The 26,954-nt window shown below is 37.3% G+C and overlaps 1 protein-coding gene across 1 annotated transcript; it reads left to right on the forward strand.

Annotated features, from left to right (window-relative positions):
• Window positions 1–22,532: 22,532 nt before the first annotated feature.
• LOC116894061 (olfactory receptor 51H1-like) lies at window positions 22,533–23,489 on the forward strand. Its single transcript, XM_032895784.1, has one exon. The coding sequence runs from the start codon at window positions 22,533–22,535 to the stop codon at window positions 23,487–23,489; it is 957 nt and encodes a 318-aa protein (XP_032751675.1).
• Window positions 23,490–26,954: the final 3,465 nt, after the last annotated feature.

Below are 26,954 nucleotides of genomic sequence, written 5' to 3' on the forward strand. Positions count from 1 at the left end.
TTTAAGAAAAAGCCACATCCTTGCTTCTTGTTGAGAGAGTTCTCTTATGTTGCCCAGGTGATCTCAAACTAATGAGCTCATGTAATCCTCCTACCTCAGCTTTCTAAGTATCTGGGACTATTTCAGGCCTTTGTTGTCATATGTGACTGTTAGACTGCTCTCTCTCTCTCTCTCTCTCTCTCTCTCTCTCTCTCTCTCTCTCTCTCTCTCTCATCAACCCCTTTACAATCAGGATTCTGACAAGTACTTTTTAAAATCACTCCTGCTATATTTGAACTTAGGCATAGGAACCTTCCAGCATTGCCACGCCTCTTTAGATATAAAGATGTGTTGCTGTTTTTTATACTCTTCAATTATTACATCTTATAAAAGAGTGTTCTTCCTCTCTGTGCCATCCATCTAAAATGCATCATGGCATTCCCGTGCAGATATTGCTCCTCTTGTTCTCCAACTTCCTGTGACATCATTCTTCCCGTCATGCTTGTGTTAGGTACAGAGTGTGACTTAGTCTCTGCTATCTCCATTGCTCTTTTTGTTTGTTTGTTTCTCATATAATTAGGATTTTACCTTATAGAGAAGGTTTATTATTTACTGCTACGAATATTATCCCTTGTATAAACTCAATGTCAAGTAAAATGTTTCCTAAACCCTTTGCATGTCTGTGTAGCATTTCCTACACTGTGTTTCTCTTAAAATTTCTTCTGGGTTCTGCCTCTTATCTCTGAAATGTTTTCATCTTAATTATTTCTCAAAGCATCCCCATCTACTTCCACCATCCTGAAATACACTCCATAGATGCTTTCTTATAATATTAGTCTTACTGTTACTGTAGTCCTTTCTTCACAGTGAATAAGTTACCACTATCTTCCTGTGGATGTTGGGGTGTCTCTGTATAACATACATTCTAGAAAGTGCTTCTGAGTAGATGGGCTTGTACCCAGGACACTGAAGGTCTGCATGTACTTTAGAGAACATTTCTGAGATTTCCCAGATATATCACTCCTGGGCATACACCCAAAAGATGCTCCAACATATGACAAAGACACATGGTCTGCTATGTTCATAGCAGCCTTATTTATAATAGCCTGAAGCTGGAAAGAACCCAGATGCACTGCAACAGAGGAATGGATACAGAAAATGTGGAATGGAGTGTACTCAGCTATTTAAATCAATGACTGCATGAAATTCTTAGGCAAATGGATAGATAGAACTATAAAATTTCCTCCTGAGAGAGGTAACCCAGTCACAAATGAATACACATGGAATGCACTCACTGATAAATGAATATTAGCCCGAAAGCTTGGAATACCGAAGGAAAAACTCACAGATCATATGGAGCTCAAGAAGAAGGAATACCAAAAATGTAGAGGCTTCAGTCCTTCTTAGAGGGAGAACAAAGCACTCACGGGAGGAAATACCAGTTCAAAGAGTGCAGCAGGAACTGAAGAAAAGGTCATCCAGAGACTGCCCCACCTGGGGATTCATCCTATATGCAGCCACCAAACCCAGGCACTATTGCTGATGCCAAGAAGTGCTTGCTGACAGGAGCCAGATATGGATATCTCCTGAGAGGCTCTGCCAGAGCCTTACTGAAACAGATGAGGATGCTTGGAACTCTAACCATCAGACTGAACACACGGACTCCAGTGGAGGAGTTAGGGGAAGGACTGAAGGAGTTGAAGGGGTTTCCAACCCCATAGGAAGAGCGACAATATCAACCAATCAGATGCTCCAGAGGTCCCAGGGACTAAACCACAAACCAAAGAGTACATATGGAGGGAGCCATGGCTCCAGTCACATATGTAGGAGAGGATGGCATTGTCTGGCATCAATAGGAGGAGAAGCCCTTGGTCCTGTGAAGGCTTGATTCCTCAGTGTAAGGGAATGCCAGGGTGTTGAGGAGGGAGTAGGTGGGTGGAGGGTTAGCATGTTGTAGAAGAAGGGGGAGGGGCGGTGGGAGAGTGGGGAACCAGGAAAGGGGATAGCATTTGAAATGCAAATACATAAAATATCCAAGAAAAATAAAATTAAAAGAAAAGAATGGGTCATATCCTGGGTGTGCTTAGTAGAACACAAAACAAAGTGGGTGGTTGAGACTGGTGCTTTCAGAGAAAAGTTGTAAGGGATTTTGTGGGGCAATTTAAGTAGAAATGTCATTTAGATTTGAGAACTAAATCAGTCTCATCTTGTCTTATTAAAAATCTTACTGTACAGTCACTCATCACACGTAGCATGTCCATTCACACACCACTACACATTGACATTCAGAAGGTAGTGCGAATACCCATGTGCAACAGATATGCACAGCACTCACAAACATCACACATTTCTCACACATATACCTTTATACTTAGAAACATGTACACTTACATATTTACACAAATTATACTTCAGCAAAAATTGGTAAAGCGTCTCTAGATCTAATGAAAACAAAATTGTGTGTTCCTATCCATGTCACCCTCAAGAATGAAATAACAAATATATGCTCATTTTTTAGGCAAATAATTCCAAAAATATATTGATGTTTAAACATGCACTAATATGGAAAAGCCATGTGGAAACACAAGCAATGGTCATAAATATGTATTGTTACCATATATATATATGTATATATATAAAATCATGGATTAAAACACTCAATATTAATTGCTGATCACTAATCATTTAACAATTCACACAACCAAGAAAGCACAAAGACTTTATGAATTACGCTTATGCACATAGTTAATAACTTCTGTACTTCACATACAAATATGTTCACAGGAGCTTCATAAACATCTTATCAATTTGTAGAACTCACAAATGCAGCATGTGTGTATATATGTATGCACACACATGTATATTCATATATATGTTTAAATGCACGAGTGCATGATCTCATGAACAATTCCTTAGGAGAGTATTTCATGTCAAACCATTGTGTTATTCTTATTTTTCATATATAATAAACTTCTACAAATACATGTGCACCTCCAAATGAAACTTGAAGCCTAAGAGTTTAATTTTAGCTAGTCAACACAGGAAGTGAAGACATCATTGCTGGAAGACATTTGTAAATACCACACAAGATTTTCTAGAAGACAAAGTCTTTGGACTTTATGAAATTGGTTTCCTGTTACCTGAGACTCAACTGACTGACATGAGGCAGTGATTAGGACAGGATATTTAGTTATACTGGAGAGTTGATTCTCGTGTAATGAAGACAGCCTGCAGACACATCGAAGTGTCAGACAGTATTAAAAATTTGCAGTAATTTATGTGCCAGGCCTAGCCTTGACATTTAAATTTTTTCTTGACACTTACCAGACCTTGGATCAGACAGCGTCTTTGACTGTAGTGCAAACATTGATCCCTTCTTCCTCAAATCTATAATCTTAGAATGACTTTAGTGTGTGGTCAAAATGATAGAATTTATAGCACAGACTACACAGTGGGTTGTGTGATCTAGATCAGGCCAGGCTGGAAAGCAGGGCTAAGAGTGTGCATTTCTCTTCAAAGCAGTGATTTTGCCCCCTGTCTTGAGAGACTCCTGTGTGTCTCAGCATTAACTCATAATATAGTAAAAGAGATTCCTCAGTACTGAGCACTGTTGGAGACAAAGTAAGATATTAAGTCAGGAACATTTGAAGGATGGATGTGAGAAAGTACCCACATGAATATAAACAGCAAGATGCAAAATGAGGGCAGAGCCATTGTGCAGGAGAGCAATCAAGGGACGCTAAGTATGTAGTCAGGGTTTAGACCCTTGGTGTAAATAACACTCGACATTCTTAGTCCAATCTCTGTGGGTGGATGAATGAGGGGAGCAGCTGTGTCACACTATATTACATTTTTTTTCTATGCTGTGTCTTCATTAATGCCATCTGTGGGATTCAGCTTTTCCCTGAAGGACTGGGAGAACACAAGCTTAGTAGATTTCACTAGGGGAAAGGAAGTTAGAAGAGCAGCCCAGATTCAATTATCAAAGTTCCTCCAATTTACCATCCAGGGTATGTGGCTATCAGTGATCTGACTAAACTACACTATACGTTTTAAAGTTATGTACCAATGATAACTTTGGTCAACCAAGTCTGACGTAAATAAATTATACTTGTAAAATATGGTATTCAAATTTAGAGCATTTTATCCTCAGTTGACAACACCCCCCACCTCCATCCCTTTTAGTGCTGTGTGCTCCTTCACTGGATATCCTTGTGTGTACAGTTGTATCTGTCTCCTCAGTAGTGTACATCACAGGGGCCAGTTTAAGTTTCCTATGGCTCAGAGGCTCCCAGATCCTTCAGGCATTGCGATGCACATCCCTATGCCTGCATGCATCCAGCATACTTTAATAAGCCTCTCCAATCACACCTCTTACTCTGTGATTGATTTAAACACAAAGCTTATCTTTCCTCGTTTCTATTTCCATAACAACATCTAACCATTGCACCAGATATAGCTTGCTGAACTTCGTGAGCTTTAATTTTGAAGCCCTTGATTATACAAAAATTATTTCATGACCTCGTGTCTTTGTGTCTTCCCTGAGAACGCTGTGCTCTTCTTACCCCCCCAACCTGACCAATTTTAACTTTCCAGCTCTAGTCCACTTTTTATGTTAAAAAGAATCAAAATAACTTCCTAGTTAGAGTGTTTTATGGCTCTCCATCCTGAGCTCTCAAGCTCGATAGGGGAGGAGGAATGAGATGAGAAGCAGTGGGAGGGCAGAATGGGAGGGGGACAACAACTGGACTGTTAAAAAAATTAAAGAATAATACAAATAAATAAATAAAATACAACTAAAAATGGAACGTTCAATGCCCACCCAGCTCCTCCTTTCTCTCTTCACATTCCTTTCTTTCTCCCTTCTCCACACTTACATTGTCACCCACAAGACTGACATTTGTGGCTTTTCCCACATCAGCTTCTGTCTTTAATAGTTTACTCACCATACCTGGCTTCTCAGCGACCCTCACACACTCTAGTGCGGCAGTGAACTGCCTCTGTTGTAGTCTTTATGTTATGTCTGTCAGCCGCACTGAGTCTGGGGGAATGGGGAGGGTGTGGGGTGAAGGGAAGGTGAGCCCAGGTGTCCAGGCCTGTCTTTGCCAGAGCCCCATGGGGAAGCCTCAGTAAGAGCACTGTGGTTAGTTAAGAACCTGTTTGTCACAGCAGAAAGACCATGATGACCTTTAAATTGCAGCAGGAACCGAAGGACCCCTTCATTACTAGCTCTCAGCCCTGATTTCAGAATGGGAGGAGCAGACCCCTTTCCACTCCACACTGCCCTGACAGTCATAGACCCCAGCAGTCCTAGGTGCCCTACCTTCCCCTGACCTGTCTGGCCTTTGACCATTATCACAATATTTACCTAGCCTTTTGTTTGCAGACAGTGGATAATGAGCCCCTGAGAGTGTCTCCGGTTTGTTCTTTGGGGACCCCTTTTGGTTTTGTTGCTTCTGGTTTTGACTAATTGCCATTAACACAGTGTAGCACCACATGGTGGTAATAGGACCCAGGTCACAGGTTCAGTCTCCTCAGGGATGGCTTATTCACTTTGCTTTGCTTCCTCAATCTTAGGTCAGAATCAACCCAAATCCTACATGTGCTACAGCATGGTATTAATCCCCAGTGTGTTTTGATCTCTGACTCTACACACATGTAGTTGTATGTTTGTAATCATGTTTACCTAAAGTACACCTCAAGATTAGCAAGATTCTCTGACTCTCCTGAGTCAGTGGTTAAATTATTTTGCCTTTCTCTTCTCTATACTTTTCACATTCGTATCGCCCTTCTTGTTCTCAATAGACACATTCTTTCCCAGGTCTAAATAGGTGGTAGCATATCACCGGCATTTTCATTCCCACCCCAGACTGTGGCTTTCCCATTGCATCCTTAACCCAATCAGCCTATATCCCTCTAAATAACTTGGGTACCCACTGTGTACAATGCCCTCACTGCTCCTCTTCTTCCCCAGACCTTCCAGGAGTGCCTTTGACCCAGTCATACCTTTTACAGGCCCAAGTAACCAAATCCTTGGCATACCACAGCTCTTCACTATCTAACACTCTAAATGGTGCAACCCTTAGGACCTGAAGCGACTCTCAGATTTGCCCATTACACTTTAAATATTTGGCAGATGAATGAATTGGCCTTAGTTCCTCAAACCTGCAAAAGTTTCAAATCCAGGCCCATGTTATCTAGATTTTAATTTTGGTTAATAATACAAACACAAAACAATTAAACTTGTAGGGGTTTGTTAAGCTGATATCATTAATTGGATAAAAATTCATCCCCATACAACCCATTCTTATTTTATGAGATTGATGTCACCAATTACTCTTACACATTATATAATCATTGATCTGGATTTGTGTCTTTAAATGTTTCTATTATTTTAACTGACAATTGAAATCATAATAATGCAGTCCAAACCTGTCTTATTTGCAAAATGCCTGCTTTTTTTTTTTCTATTTTTTTTTTTCGGAACTGGGGATCGAACCCAGGGCCTTGCGCTTGCTAGGCAAGCGCTCTACCACTGAGCCAAATCCCCAACCCCCAAAATGCCTGCTTTTGTTTCAGCATATTGCTCTGTGGTGTCTTTCATTTTAACTTGAAGGGCCCCTTTTATAAGTTTTTACAAAGCAAGTCTTCAGTTTTTGTTTTCTGAGAATACTCCAATTTCACATATTTTGGAAGACATACTTTCTGAGCACATTGCTTTTGGTCCATAGAGTCATTGTGGTTACATTGTTCTTTCTGGACCTTTCCTGTTCAGCATCCACAACATTGATACAAAGCAAGATTTCTGCTGAAAATATATCCTCTGACCCCAGCTCATGTGGAAACGCCCTCGAATGAATTTAGCTGTTTCTAGGCATCTTCACAGTTCCGCTCTCTCTTTGAATTAGACAGTTTCATTAGAAAGGGTGCCTGCATGGTTCTCTTTTTTTGGTTTCATTTTAACTCAAACATCAGAACCTCTTGAATTTGTATGTCCACTTTCCCCCTAAGATTTGGGTTATTTTAAAATTTAGATTGTGTATTTTCCCCTGTCCTCTCTCTTCTTTTTCTGTAATTATAATACCATGTGTATTTTATTTATTCATTTGGTAGTAGTTCATGAAGCCATTTAATTATTTACTTACTTCTTTCCAGTTTTATAATTCTAAATCCAAGATTTCTAATGACTAGGCTTCCAAGTTTGAGAACTATTTGCCCTGTCTTATCTATTCTGCCTCTGGGCTCCTGTAATGCACCTTCAATTTTTATATCATTTACACCCAGGTCTTCTAATATTCTCTTTTACTTGATGCATCATAACCCTGATTTTGTTTTTGTTCTCTTTTCATTCCTCCAGTATTATTTTTATCCTGGAGTTTATCCTTATATAGAGTTTTAAATTTTTTATTTTATGTACCTTATAATGCTTTTTTGTACCCCTTGTATATTTTTATTATAACATGTGGCCCTTAAGAAAATATTTCGTTCTCCTGGGTTTTGCATGCTAGTTTCCTCCAGGGCTGTTCTCTCTAGTGCTATTGCAACCCATCCTCAGTCTAGAGCTGAGAAGTCTGACTTTCCCAACCCTTTCACCAGTCTCATGTTCCCCCTGCTGTCTGTTTGTGGTACCACAGTTACAATGCTGACAGTGCTTACCTTTTGTTTTAGCCACCTCCAAGACCTACTATAAGTCATTCTGTGCACAAAATGTCAATGGATCACATGAGAAGTCAAGAGAAAGCTTACACTAGAGATTAGGGAGATTGTGGAAATGTTGAATTTCATACTGTTATTTTTTTATGCATATAATATATGCATATGTATGCGTGGGTGCACAGGACATGTATATGTATGAGTGTGATGAAAGTCTACATGTAGCCACAGCTGCTGATTGTTCCCGATTGTAACAACCGTGTTACACCCAGAAGGTAACACTTCATAGCCCTTCTTCCCATCCTTTGTATCTTACAATCTTTCTCCCTCCTCGGTGACATTCTCCAGGCTTTGCAGGAGCTCCGGAGTTGAGCAGTTCATCGTCCCTGGTTCTTAGACCTTTTAGCTGTTATGAGTATTTGTACTAACCTGTGCATTCTACATAAAGAAACTTCTCTGTCAAAGGCTGAAAGCAGAACTAGTTCATATCTTATAAATTTTAACATAGTTAAAAATGAATTCTCTGTAATATTTGTTACAATGTAATGAAATTAGGGTCAACCCCACCCAATTTTTTATAGATGTCAATAGTTGCATCTACAACATGTAAGAAAAGCAATGGAACAAAAATAGGTAAAAATGATATTGAAAAAGTGAGTAAAATAGGAAAGAACCTATTTGGCTCCTAGTACCCTGTAAGTCCATAGTTCTTAGGGATGTGTAAAAGAAATAAACACATAACCATTGTGCAATACAAAGAGTCTAGGAAACTTCCACAAAATATAGACAAGAAAAAAAAAACCCAGCAAAATAATGCAGAAAGTAGAGCTTCTTCAACAAATTACTCTGTAATAATTTTATGTAAAATAGTTGTACAGAAAGTGACTTAGAAAGGGTTGTGAAACCTAACAGTAAAAATATCTAGATGAGAAATTGTAGAAAAATATATTCTTAACTAAAATCAGAATTCATTAAAAATCATATATATCATAAATATATACTTGATTTCATAAATTAAGTCTAAAATATTTTTAAAAATTTTAAAACAATCCAGGTGGTGGTGACACAGGTGGTGGAATCAGCACTCAGGAGTCAGAAACAGTCAAATCTGAGTTCAAGGCCAGTCTGGTCTACAGAGCAAGTTCTAGGATGGCCAGGGTTATACAGAGAAACCCTGTCTCAGAAAAGAAATGTTAAAATACATAGTTAAAAATGGAAAGACAAGGTATAGTTAAGAGGAAATAATTACAGGGCTAATGAGTGGATCATTTGCTTTCTGTGATTATTTTCAGTGAACAAAGATTACAGTTAAAGAATGGATATGAATTCTCAGGGTCAAACAGCGAGAGGGAAGAGCTAGCTACAAAGGAGTAACTTCCGTGAATGGTTTGGAATGATGGAATGCTTCTGTGTCATGATTAGGTTGAGGCTCAGAAGGCTCAAATGTCTCAAAATTTATGAAATAGCAAAAAAGTGTGAATTTTATTTTATGTAAATATGAAAAGCAATGAAGTTGACATTTTCACAGGACTTTTGACAGCTTCACTGTATTGGTTGCTTTTCTCATTGCTGTGACAAGATACCTGGCAGAATGACTTTAGGAAAAGAGTCATTTTCACCCACGATTTAGTGGCTGCAGTCTATCAGGAAAGTTGTGGTAGTGGAACGATTTTTGTATATAGGAAAGAGAGGATGAAGCTTCTTCCTCTCGTCTAGACAGAGCAGGAAGCAAGAGAGACAGATGGGATTCAACTGGCTTTCTCCTACTGTTCTTTAAAATTATCCATGTGAACTCAGCCCTTGGGATCACTCCAGACTCAGGAGAGATCACCTGCTCAGTTAATCCCCTTTGGAGCTTTTCAGTATGCCAAAGCCATGCCTCATTAATGACTTAGATATTAATTTGATCAAGTTGACAAAACTAAACATCATATTCATACTAAAATTTGTCCTAAGAAGTTATTCATCTCTTATGCTTCTCCTTTTCATATTTCTCTTGGTGACCATGATCATACAATATTTATTGGTTTGAGATTATGAATTCCAGCACTTGAATCAGACAAGCTCTACTAACTCCTTTCAAAACACTTCGCAAAGGGTTAGAATAGCTGAGCACTGCTAGATCCTGGAGAAGAATGGGTAGCATCTGGCTGGGTGAACTTTTCTCTGCAACATAAGAATACCATTACAGAAACCCACGACTAATGAAAATGCAGTTATGAAGCCCAGTCCACGCCAATGCAGTTACAACTCAACAGCTCCACCTGAGGATCAAGGAGTGCTTTGGAAAAGGAAGTGGACAGACTGTGGGAGCCAGAGGATCAGGGAGTTTGCTATAAGATTGTGCCTCCTCAGATGTCAGAAGATACATTCTTAAGGTCTCACCAACATGACTGCCGAAACATGAGCTGACCAGGGATGACACCAATAAACAACTGACATGGAAGGAAGAGGGCTAAAATACACAAAACTACCACCAGCTGAGGAATGCCAAGGATAGAACTGGTTTTCCTTGGGGGAAAGGAAAACTGATTATTATTATTCAAGTCAACCCTGAAAACATTCAGAGGGGTAACATTATACAGACTGCATGAGTATTTATTTGTTTAGGGATATGTATATGATCCAACAATACTTAATGGAAAAGAGGCTATAAATTTGGAAAAGCGCAAGGACGATGCATGGGAGGGGAAGGAGAGAGGAAAGGAAAGGAGAAGAGAAAATTATGTAATTGGATTATAATTTCAGAAAATAAAAAAATAATAATGAAGATAAGGGAGGACACTTCATATTTATCAAAAGAAAAACCCACCAAGATGAACTCTCAAGCCTAAATATCTATGCAAGGGAACCTACTTTCATAAAAGAAACCTTACTAAAGCTCAAATCATACATTGCACATCACACAATAATAGTAGGTTTCAACATCCCACTCTCATCAATGGGCAGATCATGGAAACAGGAATTAAACAGAGACATAGAGAAACTAACAGAAGTTATGAATGAAAAGGATTTAACAGATATTTATAGAATATTTCATCCTAGAACAAAATGAAGCAAATACACACAAAAGTAGTAAAAGGCAGGAAATAATCAAACTTAGGGCTTTTTTCAACCAAGTAGAAAAAAAGATTTATACAAAGAATCAAGAAAACCAGGAGCTGGTTCTTTAAGAAAATCAACAAGATAAATAAACCCTAAGAAAGACTAACCAGATGGCACAGAGAGTGTATCCAAATTAACAAAATTAGAAATGAAAAGGGAGACATAACAGAATCTGAGGAAATTGAAAAAAAAATCAGATCCTACTACAAAAGCCTGTATTCAACAAAACAGGAAAATCTGGAGGAAATGGACAATTTTATAGACAAATAACAGGTACCAAAGTTAAATCAGGAACAGATAAACCCTAACGAACTAGAAGCAGTTATTAAAAGTCTCCCAACCAAAAAGAGCCCAGGACCAGATGGGTTTAGTGTAGAATTCTATCAGACCTTCATAGAAGACCTCTTACCAATACAGTCCAAACTATTCCACAAAATGGAAACAGACGGAGCACTACCGAATTCCTTCTATGAAGCCACAATTACACTTATACCTAAACCACACAAAGACCCAACAAAGAAAGAGAACATCAGACCAATTTCCCATATGAGTATCAATGGAAAACTACTCAATAAAATTCTTGCAAACTGAATATAAGAACACATCAAAGCGATCATCATCATGATCAGGTAGGCTTCATCCCAGGGATTCAGGGATGGTCCAATATACTGAAATCCATCAACGTAATCTACCATGCAAACAAACTCAAAGAAAGAAACCACATGATCATTTCATTAGATGCTGAGACAGAATTTGATCACCTCTTCATGATCAAAGTCCTTGGAAAGATCAGGAATTCAAGGCCCATACATAAATATAGTAAAATCAATGTATGACAAACCAGTAGCTAACATTAAACTAAATGGAAAGAGATTTGAAGCAATCACAGTAAAATCATGGACTAGACAAGGCTGCCCACTCTCTCCCTACTTTTTCAATATAGTACTCCAAGTCCTAGCCAGAACAATCAGACAATGAAAGAAGGTGAAAGGGATACAAATTGGAAAGGAAGAAGTCAAAATATCACTATTTGCAGATGATATGATAGTGTACTTAAGTGCCCCAAAAGTTCCATCAGAGAACTACTAAGCCTGAAAAATATCTTCAGCAAAGTGTCTGGGTATAAAATTAACTCAGACAAATCTTTAGCCTTCCTCTACTCAAAGGATAAACAGGCTGAGAAAGAAATTAAGGAAATGACATCCTTCACGATAGTCCCAAATAATATAAAATACCTCAGTGTGACTCTAACCAAACAAGTGAAAAAGATCTGTATGAAAAAAACTTCAAGAAGTTCTGAAGAAAGAAATTGAAGTAGATCTCAGAAGATGGAAAGACCTCCCATGCTCATGGATTGGCAGAATTAATATAGTAAAAATGGCCATTTTGCCAAAAGCAATCTACAGATTCAGTTCAATCCCAATCAAAATACCAATCCAATTCTTCAAAGAGTTAGATAGAACAATTTGCAAATTCATTGGGAATAACAAAAATCCCAGGATAGGGAAAACTATACTCAACAATAAAAGAACTTCTGGGGAAATCACCATCTCTGATCTAAAGCAGTATTACAGAGCAATAGTGATAAAAATCTGCATGGTATTTGTACAGAGACAGACAGATAGACCAATGGAACAGAATTGAAGACCCAGAAATGAATCCACACACCTATGGTCACTTGATCTTTGACAAAGGAGGTAAATCCATCCAATGGAAAAAAGATAGCATTTTCAACAAATGGAACTGGTTCAACTGGAGGTCATCATGTAGAAAGATGCAAATAAATCCATTTTTATCACTCTGCACATAGCTTAAGTCCAAGTGGATCAAGGACCTCCACATCAAACCAGATACACTCAAACTAATAGAAGAAAAAGTGGGGAAGAATCTCGAACACATGGGCACTGGGGAAAATTTCCTGAACAAAACACCAATGGTGTATGCTCTAAGATCAAGAATCAACAAATGGGACCTCATAAAACTTCAAAGCTTCTGTGAGGTAAAGGACAATGTCATTAGGACAAAATGGCAACTCACAGATTGGGAAAAGATCTTTACCAATCCTATATTCAATGGAGGGTTAATGTCCAAAAAATATACAAAGAATTCAAGAAGTTAGTCCCCAGTCAAAGAACCCTATTAAAAATGGGGTACAGAGCTAAACAAAGAATTCTCAGCTGAGAAATATCAAATGGCTGAGAAGTACGTAAAGAAATGTTCAACATCCTTAGTCATCAGGGAAGTGCAAATCAAAACAACCCTGAGATTCCACCTCACACCAGTCAGAATGGCTAAGATCAAAAACTCAGGTGACAGCAGATGCTAGCGAGGATGTGGAGAAAGAGGAACTCTCCTCCATTGTTGGTGGGATTGCAGACTGGTACAACCATTCTGGAAATCAGTCTGGAGGTTCCTCAGAAAATTGGACATTGAACTACCTGAGGACTCAGCTATACCTCTCTTGGGCATATACCCAAAAGATGCCCCAACATATAACAAAGACACATGCCCCTCTATGTTCATAGCAGCCTTATTTATAATAGCCAGAAGCTGGAAAGAACCCAGATGCCCTTCAACAGAGGAATGGATACAGCAAATGTGTACATCTACACAATGGAATATTATTCAGCTATCAAAAACAATGACTTTATGAAATTCATAGGCAAATGGAGGGAACTGGAAAATATCATCCTGAGTGAGGTAACCCAATCACAGAAAAACACACATGGTATGCACTCATTGATAAGTGGCTATTAGCCCTAATGCTTGAATTACCCTTTATGCACAGAACACATGAAACTCAAGAAGGATGACCAAAATGTGAATGCTTCACTCCTTCTTTAAAAGGGGAACAAGAATATCCTTGGAAGGGAATAGGGAGGCAAAGTTTAGAAGAGAGGCAGAAGGAACACCCATTCAGAGCCTGCCTCACATGTGGCCCACACATATGCAGCCACCAAACTAGATAAGATGGATGAAGCAAAGAAGCGCAGGCCGACAGGAACCGGATGTAGATCTCTCCTGAGGGACACAGCCAGAATACAGAAAATACATAGGCAAATGCCATCATTAAACCACTGAACTGAGAACAGGACCCCCGTTGAAGGAATCTTAGAAAGGACTAAAAGAGCTTGAAGGGGCTTGAGACCCCATATGAACAACAACGCCAACCAACCAGAGCTTCCAGGGGACTAAGCCACTACTCAAAGACTATACATGGATTGACTCTGGGCTCCAACTGCATAGGTAGCAATGAATAGCCTAGTAAGAGCACCAGTGGAAGGGGAAGCCCTTGGTCCTGCCAAGACTGAACCCCTAGTAAATGTGATTGTTGTAGGGAGGGTGGTAATGGGGGGAGAATGGGGAGGGGAACACCCATGGAGAAGGGGAGGCAGAGGAGTTAGGCAGATGTTGGCCCAGAAACCCAGAAACCCGGGAAGGGGAATAACAATCGAAATGTAAATAAGAAATACTCAAGTTAATAAAGATGGGGAAAAAAAGAATTAAGGCAGAAGTGGAGCCAGCATGGGCTACATGGAACTCTGTCTCAATAAAAAGTGTCTTTGGGGGAAAAGTCAGGTTTCCATGGGTATTATGAAAATCACTTATGGTATATAGAAACCTTAAATAGGTATAAAAATTACTCATAAATGCATTATTGTGTTATCAACTAGCTCTGACCATAATTTTTCATAAGAGCTCCATAATAGCTTATGTAATAGTGAAATTGTTTAATTACCTATAATAAAACCCACCTAATCAATTTAATCAGTGACAAATGTTATTTGTTAATACTTCAGAATAACTTCATAAACATATGATATGAGAACCTTTCATTTCTCAATTAAAACAGAAGGAAATAAAGAATTGTGAAATGTAATAAGCATAGAACTTCTTTTGAAATAAAAAAAAGATGTTGAATAGTTCTATAGAGAAAACATAAAATAGATTTCCATTCTTAGAAAGAGGAGAGGATATTAGAGACATTTAGGAAGTACATTATCACAGTATATCATTTATTCTCTATTTTTAAATTTTAATTGAAAATAGATTTATTTTTTTCATACAGTGTATCCTAATTATAGTTTCACTCCCTCTACCCATCCCAGTTCTTTCCAAATCCACTAACCATTGGATCCAATCCCATTCTCTCAGAAAAAAAGAGATCTCTATGAGATAACAACCAAACATAACAAATTAAGTCTAATAGTCTAATAAAATGAAGCAAAGACTTTCACATTAACATAGGAGAGGGCAACCAACATAGGAGGTAGAGAGTCTCAAGTGCAGGTAACAAATTCAGAGACCAACTTATTCTCACAGTCAGGAGTTCCATAAAATACAAAACCAAAACCAAACCAAAGCAAAAAAATAACTAAAAAAAAAACAAAAAACAAAAAACTGTGGGTTTTTTTGACAGATTTTTAAAATTCAATTTACATCCCATTTGTTGTCCCTCTTCATGTCCCCCCTCCCAACTAACAGCTTTAATATATACACAGAGGAACTGCTGTAGACTCCCGTAAGCCCTGTTCTTCCTGCTTCAGTGTCTATAAGCTCATGTGCACATTGCTTAGTTTATTCCCTGGATGCTCTCCATACCCTGGTTCTTAGAAGCTTTCCACTCACTCTTCCACAGGATTCCCTAAGCTCTGAGGGGAGAGGTTTGATGGAGATTTCAAATTTAGACTCTCTTTCTACATAATGTCTGGCTACAGGTCTCTGTATCTTTTCTGGTCTGCAGCTAAAGGAGACTTCCCTGATGACTGGATAGAGTACGTATCTATGAGTATAGAAGAATGTCCTTAGGAATCATTTCATTAGGAATCATTTCATCTCAGCCAGTCTGTTGATCAGTCTTTCCTCCTCCTCTTTTCTCCTGCTGCTGCTTCTTCCTCCTCCTTTAGAACAATTGTATTTGGTCTTTGAGTCTTTGGGATATTTAGTTTTGGTTTGAAGTCTATTTTGTTAGATATTAAAACAGTTACACAAGTTTGCTTCATAGGTCTATTTGCTTGGCATATCTTTTTCCAAGCCTTTACCTTTAGGTAATGGCCATCTTTGATGTTGAGGTGTATTTCTTGGATGCAACAGAAGGAAGGATTCTGCTTTTGTGTACATTCTGAGTCTTTGTCTTTTGAAGGCGAGGGGAATTAATACATTACATTGATATTGAGGGATATCAATGACCAATGATTGTTGATTCCTATTGTTTTGTTGTTGTTGATGATGATGGTATTTGTGGTTCTCTTTTGATTTTGCTGATGTAAGATTATTTATTTCTGTGTTTACATAATTGTAATTAACCGCCATAGGTTGGAGTTTTCCTTGTAGCATTTTCTGTAGGGTTGAGTTTGTAAATAGAGATTGTAAAAATTTGACTTTATTATAGAATATTTCTCCATCTATAATGTTTGAATGTTTTGCTGGGTATAGTATAGTTTGGACTGGCATCTCTGGTGTTAGAGTTTGAAGCACATCTCTCCAGGCCCTTCTGACTTTTAGATTCTTTACTGAGAAGTCAGGTGCAATTTTAATAGATCCGAATTTATATGTTATTTGGTCTTTTTCTCTTACAGCTTTTAATATTTTTCTCTTTTTTATGTTTATTGTTTTGATTAGTATGGGGCAAGGTTTTTTCCTGGTTATATCTATTTTGGGTTCTGTATACTTTTTGTACTTCTATAGGCATCTTTATTTTTCATTAGGAAAATTTTCTTCTATGAATTTTGTTGAAAATTTTTTCTGGTTGTTTGAATTGGGATATTTCCCTTTCTTTTATTCCTATTATTCATAGGTTTGGTCTTTTCATAGTGCTCCCATATTTTTTGGATTTTTTTGCCAGTAATTTTTTAGATTTAATATTTTACTTGACAGATTCTCTCTTCCACCTCTTGTATTTCATTGGTGAAACTTGCCTCTGTAGTTTTTGTTTGCATTACTAAATTTTTCATTTTCACAACTTTCTTAGTTTATGTTTTCTTTATTGTTTCTATTTCTGTTTTGGGGTATTAAATGGATTTGCTCATTTCTATCAACTTTTTCTCTTGGCTTCCTATAAGGTATTTACTAATTTCCTCCGCTTTATTTGTGTTTTCCTAAATTTTCTTAAGGGATTTATTAATTTTCTCTTAGGAACTCTTTCATTTTTATATTGTTAGCTTTATGTTTTTTCTTGTGTTTCAGCTGTGTTGGAATATTTAGGGACTACTGTGGTATAATAGCTGGGATCTTGGGGAAACATATTGCCCTGGCTGTTGATTGTGCTTTTACAATGTCTAGGCACCAGGGCTTGGGATGATTACAGATCTAGGTGATGGGTTTTGGATTTGTCTTTGTTGGGTTAATGTTTTGTTGCTTGGTTTCTGTTTTCCTTTTGGATTTTGGAGAGTGTGATGGCTGTCTGCTGCTTGTTTTACTGCCCAGTTCAGTTGGCAAATTCATAGAGAATGCCTTCTGGTATTGTGGGGCTAGTATACAGGGACGAGTGGGGTGAGGGTGGTTAGGAAATAATGTCAGTAGGATCCATGGGGGATGTAGACAGGAGAAAGAGATGCTGAAGCTGCTGTTTTATTATAGCATTAGGACAAGACTGAAGGATTGGGTCTTGAGAAACAGAGAAAGAGAGAGAGGAGAAGGTCTGTGGACAGCATACCTTATAAAAGTAGATCATACAAAGCCCTTGAGCCCTTCTTGTTACTTAGCTTCTTTGGATCTGAGGATTATAGCATAATTATTCTTTACTTTATAGCTAATATCTACTTATAAATTATTTATACCATGCTTGCCTTTTTAGGTCTGGGTCATCTCACTCAGGATGAATTTTTAAAATTCCATCCATTTGCCTATATATGTTGTGATTTTTCTAACAGCTGGGTAATACTCCATTGTATAAATGTACCACCTTTCCTTTATTTATTCTTTGGTTGAAGGACGTCAAACAGTGGGAGAAGGGACTATCTCTGAATCTTTTACTTATTTTAGGGACCTTTTCCTCCTACCGAGTTGCCCTGTCCAGACTTAATATGAGGGGATGTGCCTAGTCTTATTGCAACTTGACATGCCATAATTGGTTGATAACCCCTGGAGGCCTGGCCGTTTCTGAAGGGAAACTTGAAGAGACAGTGAGGATTAGATGGAGAAAGGAGGTGGTAGAGAGGAGAAACTTGGAGGAAAAAAGGGAGTAGAAACCAGTTAGGATGCAGCATATGAAAGAAGAATAAAAAATTTTAGAGTAGATTGTGCTATCAATAACAGATTTTATTTTCAACTGAGTTATAAAGTTAAAGAAATGCTTAGTAAGATATTAGTAGTTAGAATGTTGTGTTTTTCATCAACCAACATATTAAAATAAAAATGATGTGATAAAATTTGTTAAAGTTGTATAGTTGAGCTGATTTGGTATGAGAGAAAAACAACAGAAATCAGATTACATAGAGATATACTTGATTGATTGACTTGGATAAGTAATAAAGTAATATTTGTTAGGTATTTAAAATAAAATCATGATTATTCAAACGCAGAAACAATTATTTGTTTGAAGTGAGAAAAACTGAATAACAGCATGATATATTGCGAGATGACATATTTACTATGAACACTGGAACACAGAAGTTAGGATGTTGAAAGTAGAGAAGATCTTTATGTTATTAGCTTGGTAATCATACTAAAACATGGTTATGTGATTTAAAGATGAACCTTGAGTTGGAAACATAACATTTTGAGGGACTCTGAGAATACAAGAATGTCTGTACCGGTGCTGACAAATCTGGAGTTAACATGCAGATAGATGAACAGCAGATGTGGAACAGGGACCAGTACATGAATTCCATTCTTTGTCATCATTTTGTCCTCCCCTTTAAGATTATAGGACACAAGGGCACAATTTTGCCAGAGTTTCTTCTGTTATTTCTATCCTGTGTTATTTCTTCTATTTAATTTCTACAAATTGTCTGGAAAAATTTCTAAAATGATCTTTTCTGAACAAGAGATCAATATACTTGCCATATTTATAAAGAGTCGTGTGTGTGAAAGACTATGAATAAATGTAATAAATAATATTATAGGAGATATTATTGATTATGAATGCTGTCAGCTATTATTTTATTTTTTATCTGAAGTGATAACTAGATATTGTAGAATTCATTTTCCCTTGATTGATGGAGGCATTGACTAATGACTCCCCATATTTCCTCTTACTTGCCTTATGATTAGATTTACTAGATGAATTTTGATGACTGAAAAGTGAAGGTGAAATATAAGAAAAAGTGATGAGAAAAATCATTGTAATTTGGAATGTTTTCCAGATGGGAAAATAATGAATGTATTTTTCTCTGATCTTTTAAAATTTGGATGTATTTTGAGATAAATAAAAGTGTATATCACTTGTTCAGTGCATGGAAACAGTGAGATGCATAAACAGGCCAGGAGAAGATGTCATAGGCACTAACCAGTTTCTGGAACGCCCCACGTACTGTCTTAGTAGTTGGTGCTCTCAGCATTATCTCATTTTAAAATCCCGAATGGTTGGGTGTTGGTTTAGTTGCCCTGGAGAGATCTCTGTTTTGGAAGCCCAGGGGATCTGCAAAAGTCTCCATGGCACAATAAAGGGGAGAATCCTAGAATAGGTCAGTACATAAAATTCCTAATCGTGTCACGGCAATGGTTTTGCCAGATGAACCTCTGGCTGGGATGTTTCACATCTTTCCTTAGTTAGTGTACTCTCCGCAGGCAGGTAAGTGTGAGAGAAAAGTAGGAAGATCAAGCTGGCCACGGGAACGGAGATTTTAAGATAGCACTACGAAAGCATCCTTGATGCCTCCTTTATCTCTGTCTCTTGGCTTTGATTTCTCCCCAGAAGCAGCCTGTGGCTTGCGTGTTGTTCTCTTTCTTCTCACATTTAGTTTAAGGGAAAGGTGTGAATCAGTAAACTTCTGCAATCTAACCTGTAGGACAGGGATGGAGATCATGTTCCAGAGTGAACACACTGACTTGGAAACAGTGGATTTCAGCCATGGAGTTAATGTGGCCGAAGACACATGTCACCTATGGGTTATGGTGTGCTTATTTCTGTATTGAGCAAGGTCGGAAATTTCTTTCCTTGTGATGGACATTCATGGTTTAACTAGGTGATGATGGTTATAGTTAGTCTATGCTGGGACAGTTTTTATTTTATACTTATTTCTCTAATCTCATCTGCCCTTTATACATATGGAAATAATGAAGAGTAAATTTCTCCTGTTAATTCCAATCCTAGTCATAGTCTATATTATGCCAATAAATGGGGATCTTTAGTATCCCAGAAGTCACTTATTGATTTACAGAAAATTTAGATCTGTTTTGGTTTCTTGGTGGAATAAAAGATTCCATCTGCTTCTTCAATCTAAGATGTACAGATCTTAGGCTAGGAACCTAAAGGACAGATATGGAATATTTACATGGCCTCACATATCCACCAGGAGGGGTACAGTGCACAGCATAGAAGGACAGGGCTCCATCAAGCCACCAATGGCAGAGTTTTGAGTCCAAGGGCACAATCTTCAGAAGATAGAGTTGAATTCCATTTGTTTTCTAGATCTTAGATAATTTACATAAACTCAAGACTTAGGATTCATGTGGAAAGGGTCTCTGTCAGGAGTTGCTGTGAGTTTGCCGTTTCTAATCGAGTCTGCAACTCCCTTGGCATTTAGTTTTAATTCTCAACAATGCTATGCAGCTCCTCATCTCTTATTGTCATAGAATTTTTCCTCCTAAAATGAGTGAATGAAAGAATAATAGCAAAGAATGTTAATTCTATTATCTGGGCTTCAGAGTTTTGTTAATAAATAATTAAATGCATCAACTTTTATCTCTACTGCTCCTGGATTTCTGTTTTTTCTCCTCTTCTTATTTTCTCCCACACTACTGTACCCCTCTTTTATTTGCTCACCTTTTAAAATTCTTTTATCATCAATCTGTATTACAGGCATTTTGCTTAGTAAGAGTTTTCCTTCTCAAAAAGCACTAAGGCATAGATATGTGACACAATAATTTATCGGAGAGGTAGAAAATGTAAGCTACTAATATAAAAGATGAAATCATTTAATGAATAGTCAACCGTGTTTTGTAAGCACAATGGAAAGAAATGAGTATTGCATAGAAGTAGTAAATGTCTCACTTGGAATTCTTGGTAAGAAATCTTTAGAGAGAGATAGCTGGAAGAGTTAAAGCACAATTACAAGCAGCTATCATATATTTTTCCAACATGTCAGAGAGTCAGCCATGAATGAGATTGGACAAGCACAGGATGATCTGCTTAATAATAGCAGAACAGAGGGTGAAAATGTTTTTAATTACAAAAGATATTGATTAAATATAATTCTTTGTGTTGTGGGAAAAACTATCAGCTTCAACTTCCACTGTCTGAAAAGAACTCTGCTTCATATAAAAAAGTAAATAAGACTTCCAAAAACAAGAGCAACAAAATTAAACAGACAAAATACAATATCAATATTAAAACATATGTATATTCTAAATTATCATGATCCTAGCTCATATTATTTTTTTTCTTACCAGTGATCCTTTTGAGTAAATACTGTCATTGTCTCATATTATCTGACTGTGAATGGAGAACTGGGATTTGAGTTCATAATAGGTAGATATAGAGTGTATATTATTAATATTTCATTGGCCAACATGAAACTTGATTCCAGCCAAATGATAAAGTAAACAATTGCATATGTTAATGCTGAGATATTTTCGAAGAGTATATTCTACTTCTGGTTGTGAATCATGTGATGACTTCTCAAGGGGGGTCTCTGGAAAAATCATAAATACTGGTTCTGGTTATATAAGCATATACTATATATTTTCATTAAAGTGATCATATCTTTCCCTCAATTAGGGTATGCGGCATGACAAATGTGCTTTAGAAATAAAAACTGTAACATGAAATGATCTTTAGGTGAGCCCCAATGTATTCTACATTAACAAAATAAATAGCTTACTCTGGAAAAGATTTTAACTGTTGCTTCTTTATTCTGCCTTCTACTAATATCTCACCAATTTAGAAGAGACAAATACTCTCATTTTAATGATTGATATGACTGCAGTATTTGGATTCACGTTAAGGCTGGTGTTACATCCAGACTCAACAGGATGAAGAAAGGTTGTGCTTTGAGCAGAAGTATACAAATGCGAACTAGGCATTTTAAGAGCCCAACAAGTGTGATTGGTGGGAGAGGTAATCATTACGGCAAATAAATAATTTATATTTTATGCTATTATTGTTGGGATTGTACTGTGTAATTTGTCCTCAGTCAGTCACTGGTGCTGTGTCACCTTAGGTATGACTCACATAGAGGTTGTACAAGGGAGGGCTGGAATCTGAATAGAAGATGTGTGCTTCTCAGCTTAGTAAATTTGAATCCAATCAAATAATAAGGAACACTGTGTCTTAAGATTGATTCTCAAGAAGGATGTTCTGCCTTATCAGCTGCTGATTAATCAACATGAAGGACTTTAATGAGGAAGAAAGAATAGAAAAGGGGAAAGTTTTCCTTTCTTCTGCATTTTATATAAGTAGTATTGTGGCTGATGAATAGCTGGGTGTGTCATTTTCCCCTGGACCATTAGGCATTTCTTCAATAAGATCTTCTTTAGAATGGTAAGTTCGGCACACACTGAATGAGGAAACAAAATGGCTTCACTCCCAAAGAGGTCAGTTTGTAACACAGCAATAAACACTGCCATTGTCTTTTCAGGAAGACACTTATCAGGATTCCAAAGATTCCTCATGCCTGTACCATATTGACTTCATGGCAGATCATAACCATTCTCAATTCCAGCATCTGTACTTTGTCTTAACTGGAATCCCTGGACTTGAGCAGAAGTATTACTGGATGGCATTCCCATTGGGTGCTATATATGCCATTGCTGTCTTTGGAAATGGTATCATCATCTCTACAATCAAGTCTGAATCTTCTCTGCATATTCCTATGTACTACTTTCTGTGTATGCTGGCATTTGCAGATATGGGGCTCACTCTTTGCACTCTGCCCTCTATGCTAGGCATATTCTGGTTTAATTACAAATTCATTTCTTTTGATGGTTGTCTTGTTCAGATGTACTTCATTCACACCTTCTCAGCCATCGAGTCAGGAGTGCTAGTTGCAATGGCCATTGATCGGGTCATAGCAATCTGGAGCCCTCTTAGATATGGCACCATTTTAACCAATGGTGTGGTCTGTAAAATAGGGGTGCTTATCTTGTCAAGAGCAGTCTGTGTGGTCTTCCCGGTGCCTTTCCTCATCAAGAGGCTCCCTTTTTATCGCTCTAACATCCTCTCACACTCCTTCTGCCTCCATCAAGATGTCATGCGCCTTGCTTGTGCCAGCACTCGTGTCAACAGTCTCTATGGCCTTATCGCTGTCATCTTTACCAAGGGTTCTGACTCCCTTTCTATCCTCTTCTCCTATGTGTTCATACTTCGCACGGTGATGGCTATTGCCTCTGGGGAGGGCCGGCTGAAGGCTCTCAACACCTGTGTTTCACACATCTGTGCTGTACTTATCTTCTATGTGCCATTGATTGGGGTGTCACTCATTCATCGCTTTGGAAAGCACCTGTCGCCACTGACTCACGCCCTCATGGCAAATGCCTACCTTCTTGTTCCCCCTGTGCTAAACCCCATAGTTTATACTGTGAAGACGAAGGAAATACGGAAAAAGATTATCCAGATATTTATTCGAACCAGGATTTCCACAGAAGGTTAAAACTTCTTTTGAGATAGCAGGAAAAAGTTCTGTAAACACTCAACTATGACTATGAAAATTAACAAAAATATATTTTTTAAAGTTTTCTGTGTGAGTTAAATTGTGAAAAGACATTTTCCTTCTTGGAAAATGGATACTTCATTTCTCCAGTGCCAAATTGTAATTTTCTTTTCTTTTCTGTTTTACTTATTCACTTTACATCCTATTCACTGCCCTCTCCCAGCCAACCCTCCCAAGATCTTTCCCCCATCCCCATCCCCTTCTCCTCTGAGCAGGTTGGGGACCTTGGTATCTCCTAATCCTGGCATTTCAAGTTTCTGCAAGGATAGACACTTCTCCCACTAAGGTTAGACAAGGCAGTCCAGCTAGTAGAACATATCCTACACACAGGAAACAGCTTTTGAGATAGCCCCCTTTCTAGTTGCTCAGGACTGATACGAAAGTCAAGCTGCACATCTCTTACATATGAACCAGGAGGCCTAGGTCCAGCCTGTGTATGTTCTTTGCTTGGTGGTTCAGAGGAGTAACATATGTAATTCTGGCTCCTTTATAAAAAAAAAGTAAGTTGTTCACATTATGTGCATTTGCATTTGTGTCTTTGTCTTTCATTCAGTTTCATTTATCAAAATGTCTGTTTTTGTGTGATTAATTTTGTGAGTTCTTTTTTTTAAAAAATCTGGCTACTTTACTGAAAGTGTTTAGCTGTAGGAGTCCTCCAGAGGAAGTTTTAGGCTCACTTAGGTATACTGACATATCATCTGGAAATAAATATACATTGACTTCTTCCTTTCCAATTTGTGTACTCCTGATATCCTTCAGTTGTTGTATTGATCTAGCTAAGACTTCAAGTACTATATTTAATAGGCAGGGAGAAAGTGGACAGCCTTATTTTGTTCATGATTTCAATGGAATTGCTTTGCGTTTCTCTTCATTTAATTTGAAGTTGGTTATAAACTGCTTTTATTGTGTTATGTCTTTTGTGTTCTTAATCTCCCCAAGACTTTTATCATGAAAGAAATTTTGTCAAAGTTTTTTTTCCATCTAACGAGATTGTAATATAGTTATTGTCTTTCAGTGTGTTCAGATATGGGATTACATTCGTTGATTTTAGTATGTTGAACCATCTCTGTATTTCTGGGATAAAGCTTATTTGACCATGGTGGATGATACTTTTGATATGTTCTTGGATTTGGTTTGCAAGTATTATGTTGAGAATTTTTGTACCTAGGTTCATGAGGGAAATTGGGCTATAATAATCTTTCTTTGTTGTGTTTTTAATGTGGTTTGGTATCAGGGTAAAGTTGGTCTCATAAAACAAATTGGACAATGTTCCCTCTATTTTTATTTTTTAGAATAATTTGAGGAATATTGGCATTAACTCTCTTTAAAAGTCTAAAAGCATAGTGTACTACATCATCTAGCCTTAGGAATTTTTTGTTTGAGAAATTTTATGTCTGTTTCAATTACTTATCTAATCTTAATTAACTTTGATAAGTGGCATACATCAAAAAATTATCCATTTATTTTTAGATTTTTCCCACATGTTAGAGTACAGGTTTGTAAAGTATTGTCTGGATTTCTGCAATGTTTGTTTTTATACACCCCTTTTCAATTCTAATTTTGTTCATTAGATAGTCTCTTTGCCTTTCACTTTAATTGATTTTCTCAAAGAACCAAATTTTTGTTTAATTGACTGTAATTTTTTGTTGGTTTTGTTTCTGTTTTATTGTTTTCAGCGTTGTGCTTGATTATTTTTGGCATGTGTTCCTTTTGGGCATTATTTATCCTTCTTAATTTTCAGGCGTGCTTGTATGTTGTTAGTATCAGATGACTCTAATTTTTATGTAGGCATTTAGTGCTCTGAAGTTGCATCTTACACTACTTTTTATTGTGTCACATATTTTTGTGTATTAAATTCCACTCAATTCCAGAAAGTCTGTAATTTCTTTCTTCATTTCCATCTTGACTAAATTTTCATTCAGTAGTGAGTTGTCCAGTTTTCATGAGTTTGTAGGCTTTCTATTGTATCTGTTGTTGATATCCAGTTTTAATTCACTGTGGTCAATAGGACACATGGTGTGATTTCAGCTTTCATATATGTGTCAAGACTTGGTTTGTATGGGAAAGTTATTGGAGAAATTTTGGAGAAAGTTCCATGAGGTGCAGAGAAGGAATATTCTTTTGTGCTTGGGTGAAATGTTTTGCAAGTATTCGTTAAGTCCATTTGGTTTATAACCGCCGTTATTACCAGAATTTCTCTGGTCGGTTTTGTTTAGATTATCTGCCTATGGACAAGAGTCAGATATTTAAGAATGAAGTACATCACTATCAGTGTGTTAAGGTCAATATTTGGTTAAAGCTGTAGTAGTGTTTATTTCACAGACATTGGTGACCTTGTGCTTTGGACATAGATGCTATGAATTGTAATGTCTTCTAGGTATTTTTGCTTTGATAAATATGTAATATCTTTCTGATTAGTTTTGTTTGAAATTTATTTTGATAGTTATTAAAATGGTTATAAGAACTTGCTTCTTCGTTCCATTTTCTTAGTATATCTTTTTCCATCCTTTTAAGCTAATCCAATGTCTGTGATTGATATTAAGGTGTATTTCTTAGAATCAGCAAAAGGATGGATATTGAATCCATTCTGTTTGTCTATATCTTTTTATTGGGGAATAGAGTTGATTGATATAGAGAAATATCAATGAATAGTAGTTGCTGATTCCTTTTATTTGGTTATTGTTGTTATTTGTTATTGCTGTTCTTGATGTTGGTGGTGGTATGTGTATGTGTGAGTGAGTGTGTATGTGTGTGTGTGTGTGTGTGTGTGTGTGTGTGTGTGTGTGTGTGAGAGAGAGAGAGAGAGAGAGAGAGAGAGAGAGAGAGAGAGAGAGAAAGAGAAAAGGGTTCCTCTCTTTCGATTTGTTGATCTGGGATTAGTTAATCTGAAATTGGGTGGTGTTAATTTTCTTAGGTTGGAGTTTTTCCTTCTAATAGCTTCTGTAGGGATAAATTTTAGATAGATATTGTTTAAATTTGGTTTTATTAGATGGTCTTATTTTCTCCATCTATTGTAATTAAATTTTTCTTTTTTAATAGTATTTTTATTTATCAATTTTAAGTATGTATATTTCTTTTTATTGGAGTTTTTAAAATTTATTTACATTTCAAACAATATCCCCTTTCCCAGTTTCCTGTCCATAAACTCCCTATCACATCTACCCTTGCCCTTCTTCTATGAGGGTGTTCTCCTATGCATCCACACACCCCTTCCCCCCTCTCTGCCTTGACATTCCCCTACACTGTAGGGGTTGAGTCTTGGCAGGAACAAGGACTTCTCCACCCATTGGTGCCCAATATGGCCATCATCTGCTACATATGCAACTGGAGCCATAGGTCTGTCCATTTATATTTTTTGAATGGTGATTTAGTCCCTGGGCACTCTGATTGGTTGGTATTATTGTT

Source organism: Rattus rattus, chromosome 2, assembly GCF_011064425.1.
Source record: "Rattus rattus isolate New Zealand chromosome 2, Rrattus_CSIRO_v1, whole genome shotgun sequence".
Lineage (NCBI taxonomy): Eukaryota > Metazoa > Chordata > Mammalia > Rodentia > Muridae > Rattus > Rattus rattus.

Coding starts and splice junctions, on each gene's coding strand:
- LOC116894061 (XM_032895784.1), top strand. CDS start 22,533: ATGGCAGATCATAACCATTCTCAATTCCAGCATCTGTACTTTGTCTTA.